Source organism: Bidens hawaiensis, unplaced genomic scaffold (genome assembly GCF_021521415.1).
Source record: "Bidens hawaiensis isolate Kalapana, Puna unplaced genomic scaffold, B.hawaiensis_p1.1 tig00019448_1, whole genome shotgun sequence".
NCBI lineage: Eukaryota > Viridiplantae > Streptophyta > Magnoliopsida > Asterales > Asteraceae > Bidens > Bidens hawaiensis.
The window spans coordinates 101487-110050 of NW_027492956.1; the positions used below are offsets into that span (position 1 = coordinate 101487).

General features: G+C 34.4%; 1 protein-coding gene across 1 annotated transcript; it reads left to right on the top strand.

Moving 5' to 3' along the window:
- The first annotated feature begins 5257 nt into the window (after nt 1-5257).
- LOC143558396 (uncharacterized) lies at nt 5258-6628 on the top strand. The gene is made up of 2 exons (XM_077047242.1): nt 5258-5600; nt 6138-6628. The coding sequence occupies exons 1-2, from the start codon at nt 5258-5260 to the stop codon at nt 6626-6628; spliced, it is 834 nt and encodes a 277-aa protein (XP_076903357.1).
- Nucleotides 6629-8564: the final 1936 nt, after the last annotated feature.

The window sequence follows — 8564 nt, forward strand, 5'->3', positions numbered from 1 at the left end:
ATTTATGTTCTTGTTATTCTCTCTTCCATAATTAGAATTATTGTATTCTTTGTATTTCTTCCTATATATAAGGATTGCTTATCAACCAGGCATTTGAATACCATTAACCAATGTTTTAAAAATCGATTTTTTACTCGTACCGGATTAGGCTAAAAAATGGTACAACCGGTCGAACCGGTTTATACCGGGAGGTTCAACCGGTTGAATAGTTTACCTTATAATTTCCTAAAATACAACTTTAACTCCAAAAATAACCCAAAAGTAAATGATTTCATAACAAAAAATTATCCAAAAGTTAATCTATATTAGAAAAATAATACAAAAGCACATAATTTTAAAAAAACAGTCTTAAATTTTACACGTTTGAATATTAATTGTTGGGTTAAAAGTAATTATGATAAAATGTGGGCTGCAAATATCAAAAATTTCTTGGACATAAAACCGGTTTGCCGGTAAAAACCGGTATTTTAGAAAAAACCGCATGTTATAGCAAACCGGCCAAAAATACCGGGCTAAAAATACCGACCTGTTGTGTGAAATCCGGTTTAACCGGTTCAACCGGTCGGTTTGAATCGGTTTTTAAAACACTGCCATTAACACTTTTCCTCAAATCATATCTATTGAATGAACCACACTTATTTAAATGGACTGCTTGGAACTTAAAAAAAAAGAGCGATACGATATATCGAGGATGATGAAGATGATGCTAAATTCGAGGGACTTGACACACGTTATCCGCTACTTTTCCAATAGTATTTGCTTATTGAACTGAAATATACACACGTTTCAACAAATTGGTTAAAGGATTTTTGGATAGCTGATAGTTATGCTTAATTTTGAGATTATGCTTCGGGAAGCAAAATAAAAATGAGTGTGGATATTCAACCATATTATAGTAATAGATATTATGTTCGTAACTTCGTATACAAAATTTTAAAGAAGGTTGGGAAATGGGTTTCTAACTTTCAAATGACTAATTGGCTTTCAATTGCAATTCATGTTACGACCAAAACATAACACTAACCTAACATGGATATAATCAGGTTTTGGGTGGGTTAGTCAGCATGTTGGATAAAAAGTTGTGTTTGAATTGACATATGTATCGCAATTTAACTACCATTTATATCTATATTGTGATAAAAAGATATAAAAAGCGGCGTTTACTCATATGGTAAAACCTGGACGTTGATAAAACCTGAGTGTTATTAAGGGTGTTGTCGGTGAAGCCTGGGCGTTGGTAAAACTTGAGCTTTGAAACATGAACGTTAGTAAAATCCAAGCGTTACACGACAAACAGACACAAATATGGCTAGTATTTGTTACGTTCGTTGGGTATAAGCATAACTTAAGAACCAAAAAAACAAACATATTTTGCAAGACGAAAAAAAAAACAATAAAATAATCAAAAAAAGTCTTGTCCCAAAACACAGTCATATTTTGCAAGAAAAAAAAAAAAGAATAAAATAATCCAAAAAAGTGTTGTGGCACCGACTTTCACATTTACTTGTATATAGATAATAGATAATAATGATTTCTCCAAGCTAATGTATAAACACTGATGATCACTTGGGTAGCGTTTGGTATGTAGGAATGATAGTAGGAATGGAATGATTCATTACGTGGGAATGAAAAAAGTGGTGTTTGGTTGCTTAATGGAGTGGAATCATCCATTACACATGGAATCTCATTCCATCAAAACCATTTCTTCCCACCCCCCTTCTTTTTTTTCATTCAATTCCTCATTCACCTTACTTTCTCAATAACACTACCACCTAACAACCACCACCACCACCACCACCACTACCATTGGCACCACCACCAACTCCGCCGACACCGCCGCCACCATCGCCATCGCCATCGCCACCACCATTTTCGTCGCCGGAGCTATCACCGTCGCCATTGTAGGTTTTTTTTTCTTTTTTCTTTTTTTTTTGGGTTAAAAAGTATTTTGAGATATGAGTGTTTTTATTATTTCTATTTCATTTCTATATTTTTTTGTATACCAAACAATAATAATTAATAATTGATTTCATTCTTATAGGTTAACTAAACAAGACATAAGAATGGTAATGATCCATTTCACTCCCTTGTCCATTCCATTCCCCCTTCATTTCATTACCTCCAACCAAACATACCCTTAATAAATCATAGTTATCGGCCCAGCCCACAAGGAAATTTAGGCCCCCGTCCATTAATCATTATTAAAAATAAAATAAAATAAAAAAGAAGAAAAGAAAAAAAAAGGAAAAAAAGAAAGACAAGTATAATGGTCCAATGGAATTGTAATATTGTCACACTCTTGATCTCAATGTTAAAATTATATGGAAAATCATATCTATCTAGTTCGGCTGTGCACGGTAACCCAGTTATATCAACTGAACCACAATTAGTCATTTGTTTTTAGTTGTACTAGCACTTTCGATTATCTTGTTATTTTTACCCAATGTTTCTATTAGAGTGACGGCATATATATTTATGTTCTTATTATAATAGTCTATCTCTACCATAATTTGAGTTATTGCGTTTTTTGTATCTCTTCTTATATATAGGGATTGCTTTGAGAATCATATCAATCAGGCATTTGGATACCATTAACACTTAGTTTCTTGGGTGATTTCCCTAAATCATATCTATTTAATCAATCACAATTTTTCAAATAGATCGCTTGGAACTAAAACAAAAATAAATAATAATACGAGACGAGACAATCTGAAGAACCATTACTCTCTATCAAACTAGACACAATGATAAAACACTAATTTGGAGACAGTCATTTAGACGGAGAACTAAAGAGAGGAACAAAACGACTGAGATGTGCACGTCTGCCAAAACCTTCTTGCTCTTCTTCGTTTATAGATGCAAATGAGACTTAGGCCTTGAACAATCTTCATCGGCGCCCCATCAGTCCCTAAAAATAGCTCCAGCGCAACACCAACTTCTAGCCCATCACCAACTTATGTCAGTCTAGCCCAATTTCATGTCGTCTCAATCCAACATACAAAGCAAACACAATTACATTAGAACTAATATTATTATTAACAACCCAAGGTTGTAAAAGTCGTTAGGCGGTCCTAGACGGTTGACTGGGGAGTTGCGTGTACTCGGGAGTAGTTGGGGATTACTCGGAAAATACCTACGGAGTACTCGGCAGAGGCGGGAAGTAATCGGGGAGTACTCGGCCGCCTACTCGGAAGTTTTACAACATTGTAACAACCCTCATTATTTATCCATTATTATTTGCTTATTGAAATTGAAATATACATACATTTCAACAAACTAGTTAAAGGATTGTTTATAGCTGATAGTTATCCTTATTTTGAGTGTGGATATTCAACCATATTACAGTAGATATTATGTTCGTATACAAAATTTAAAAGAGTCTTTCTAATGAAGGAAATGATCATTGACATATTATTTAAATATTGTCATCCCGTAATTGATGTTGTTTCATATTGTATTTTCCATGCTTAGGTCTTTTTTCCTTGTATTTATTCTTGTAACTTCTTTGGTCATATGAATGAATATACACAAAAAAAGCTGATTACCATATGAAAATTATCAATTTTAAATAAAAAATCTCATATTTTATAGACTTTAGTATGTTGAGCCATATTTGTCAGCTATCCAATGTAACGTTTTTTTTGTTGTTTAAAACACGACAAAAGTATTGTTAAATACGTACTATTGATAACTTAAAACGGAAAAGGTCATTGATGTCACATTCGCATTTTTACATATTTATAGATCGATTGCTTAGACTATGCGCTATGGACGCGGAAGGGAGGGGGAGACAGGCGCGGTGGGGGGAAAACACCGCCGAGGGGCGCGGTGAGATGGGGCGCAGAGGGGGTGAGGGTGGAGCGGACGATGGGCGTGATTGGGGGGGGGGGGGGGTTGAGGTGGGGGCCACCACCAACGGCATTATTACCGTTTAAAAAAAATTAAATAATAGGGGATGGATCATGCGAGAAGTGATATTATAGCGAGAAGGTGCGAGAAATGAACCTAGACCATTGATTGTGTTTAATCAATGGTCAACAATAGAAATGACATTATCGTAAATAAAGACACATATTTATGAAATATTTTTAATTAAAAAGGGCATGCATGTCTTTTATGGTGTTGGTCTAATTAAACCAGGCATTAATGAATTCGTCGGTTATTTTTTCTGACATAATTAATGCTCATAAGATGATTAATACTAGTTTAATACATATAAATGATACATAAAAACATACTCCAACTTGTCTCAAGTGACTACACGACATTAGTTTTACCTACACTATATTATATATTTCTACACATCATTAGTTATGACAACACATCATTTGAAAGTGTTCCTACACTACATTAAATATGTCCAAAATACATTAGTTATGACTACATAACATTTGAAAGTGTGCCTACACTACACTACATTAGTTTTGCCTACACAACACTATATATATCTACACTACAGTAGTTATGACTATACGACACTTGAAAGTGTGCCTACACTACATTTGAAAGTGAGCCTACGCTACATCAGTTTTGCCTACACTACATATGATATTTCTACACCACATTAGTTATGACTATATAACACTTGAAAGTGTGTCTAGCCTATATTAGTTTTGCCTACACTACATTTGATATATCTACACAACATTAGTTATGGCTACACTTATGGCTACACAACATTTGAAAGTAAGCATACATTACATTAGTTTTTTCAAGACTATATATGATATGTCTACACTACATTAGTTATGACTATACAAAATTTGAAAGTGTGCATACACTAGATTATGTAACTTTATCTACATTACATAAGATAATCCTACACTACATTAATTGATTAAAATAAATAAAAAAAAAAACTTCACATTAGATATCAAATAAAAAAAATTAATTAGTCATGTGTTAGAATAAAATGATTTTAGATAAAATGGATTTTAATTGTTCAAATTTTAGATGAAATAAGTAATAATAATAATAATAATTATAATAATAATAACAAATTATTAAATGTTAGTAACTTAACATTAATTAAACCATTAATGAGTATGAGTTACAAAACAAAGCATTTTATATTTTACTAACATACCCTTTTATTTAAATAATAAAAATTTAAAAAAGAAATCATGTGATTGGTTATAATCTCTTCTCGCTCTAATAAACAATTCTGAAATGAATCAAATCCTATATATACCAATCACCCAACCTCTACAAACATCACATTCTCCTATTTAAACTTTATAACACTTTCTCCTCAAATATGTCTTCCGACTCATCTTTCATACTCGACTTCCAGCCCGATATTGACGATATTTCCAATTCGGATTCAGAGGATGAAGCGATATTTAGTGCCGTTGTAGAGGCTACCCGACTCGTAGTCCAGAATTACGAAAGCTCACGACCACTAGAAAGACGGCCTCATCTTCAACGGGATCGCGTAGGTGCGCATGACCGGTTGATGAAAGATTATTTTTCGTCGGATGCGACTTTTGATTTGGAACGATTTCGGCGCCGTTTTCGAATGAGTCGCCAACTATTTTTACGAATACTTGATGATTTAGAAAGCGTTTATGCATTCTTCCAACAACAGGCGGACACGAGAGGTAAACCGGGATATTCAACAATGCAAAAATGCACGGTGGCAATTCGTCAACTAGCGTACGAGACTGCGAGCGACGCCATGGAAGAGTACTTACAGATGTAGGCGACAGTTGCTCGTCAAGCGCTTCACACATTCTGCGAATGTGAGTATTAATATTCTAATTATTTATTTCAAAACCGTAACATTTTAAGCATGAATTTCATAAAATTTGTTAAACTTAGGTATTCCATAACTATATCATAAAAAATATTTGAGGAAGCCGACTCAAAGCGACGTACAAAAAATATACAAGGTGCATCATCAAAGACACGGTTTTCCCGGGATGCTTGGTAGCCTCGATTGCATGCATTGGGAATGAGAAGCATGTCCTGTTGCTTGGCAAGGTCAATATCATCGGGGTGATCATGATGGCCCAACAGTTATTCTTGAGGCGGCTGCATCATTTGATCTTTGGATATGACATGCATTTTTTGGGACGCCCGGTGCAAACAATGATATAGCTGTGATTAATGGTCCCCTATTTTTGACCGCCTCACAGACGGAGTCTCGCCCGACATCTCATTTTCCACGAATGATGTCAACTACGAATACGGATATTATCTAGTCGACGGTATTTATCCGGAGTGGGCCACGTTGGTTCATAGCTTTACGTGCCCGATTGACGAAAAACGTCAGTATTTCAAGAAAAAACACGAGTCGGCAAGAAAAGACATCGAAAGGGCATTCGGTGTATTAAAAAAACGTTGGTCTATCATTAGACAACCGGCTCGTTTTCTACAAATGGATAAGTTAAGAAATATACTGTACACTTGCATTATCTTGCATAATATGATATTGGAGGACTTGGGTAGAGCAGTTTGCCAAGGCGAGTACAACGATGAGCCAGAGCCGATCTGTACACTAAACGAAGATGAGAAACTTGCTAATCTATTAAAAACACGAAAAAGGGAAACGAATTTCAGCCTTCGATCGGATTTGGTTGAACATCTTTGGAGTAATAAGCAAGGTGACGGCGAGGACAGCGACTAAAAATAGCTTTAATTTTTTTATATGTTTTTTTATTCAATTTATTTTGTATTTTAGTATTATTGTATTATATATTATTGTATTGGTTTTTTTTGTTTTACCAAAAAAAGAAAAATGTTGGGCTTCGAAGCCCCCTCACCATAGAGGGGCATTATGTCCTGGGGCTTCGATGTCCTCAGTGCCCACGTGACACTGTGGAGGGGCTTTGAAGCCCCCACCATAACACACAGCCTTATGGTGCAACTACCTGTTTCCCTATTAAATTATAAAAATCCTTCACGCCATACTAAAAACATATACAAACACACACACTCTCTCAACAAGCAACTGACCAAAAATAAGGTGACGTCTTTATCAGAGGCATTAGCACCCTTATTGCTAGTATTGATGTTTTGAATAGATTCCAGAAGAGGTATTTCTTATTATATGCTGTAATACAAGATTCTGCCAAAAATGTTTCTAAAAGTTTACATAAATTCATTTAACATCTCACTCTTGAAGTCGCACATATTATCACACTTTTAATCAAATAATAGTTAGTGATGTCGACATTTGACGAAACATTGGTACACTAGTTGTACATACAAATGCTAACCATTATGTCATGGTGCACTTAGGAGTGTATGTGATTCCTTCCGTTACAACACTGTGGAGCCACTATAAACATTGGTACACTAGTTGGTAAATCTACGTCTAGAAAAGTATTGCTGATTATAAAGATTTAGATATTATAGAATTATATTTAAAAAAAATTAGCCAAATAATTGTTATTAATATTTGTTTAGATTTATTTAAAAAATAATTAACAAACGTTATAAAAGTAACAAAACTATAAAATGCCAATACAGCTGTAAGAATTTGAGGTCGACAATGACACCACTAATATTTACTATGGGCCGTATCATGTAATGACGTGTGGATATTATGCCATTAATGCTAGTAAAACAGATATCCCAAAGAAAGAACAAGCTCCCTATGGTTTAGCCTAACCCTTTTACTAAAAAGGGATTTGTCCCACCAAATTTGTGTGTGTGATTGGTGTTTGTACTTTGTAAACTACGGTTTAACCTATAATTATACAAAGCTTCATTTAGGTTTTTAAAAAGTATTGGCATGTATTTTGGCCCCTCGAGAAGTATAGTTCACACAAATCGTCTATCCAATGGTTCATTTAGTTAAATGTTTGAATACTTTAATCTGAAAACACGAGATATACATTCACAAAACTAACTAAAACAACTGAAATACGAAACCCGCTATATCATCATCAATTTGGACTCCTGGGTTCACTTGGAATACCATCATTGTAACACTAAATGAAAGTATGACTTGAGTATACATAGTCATGGTTAATTATAGGTCTGACCATAATTCAATTCCACCGTAAACAGTAGTATACAGTGTATATGAATCTGGTTTCACCGTAAAATACAGCCAAACCTTCATAACCCCATTTCTCAACTTTACACTCCCGTCATGATCTTGTGCTTCCCATACCTGTTTCTAACCATCATAAATACATGAGATACAATATTTCACGCATTTCTAATTATACCACTTCATTATGTTGCGTAGCCCACCGTTAATAACCATAACCTCAATTAATATTAGCTTAGCGGGTCAAAACAGTAACTATCAATTAGGCAACGTGGAGTTTACAATTGTCTCAAACTATGACTTGGACGAGTATAAAGACAAGCTACATATAACATATTCCATGTAGATTCTTTGTTTAAGTATTTCCAATCATACAAATTGTTTACACATTCAACCTCGTGACTATTTATTATCAACTCTATCGCTTAGTTTTATATATATCATACATACCACAATATTTTTTATATATCATTGATTGCTAAATAACTCATACGTGTCAACTATCACCCACCATACTTGTATTACTACTTGCTTTGAGTTACCACAAACGTGTCAACATGAC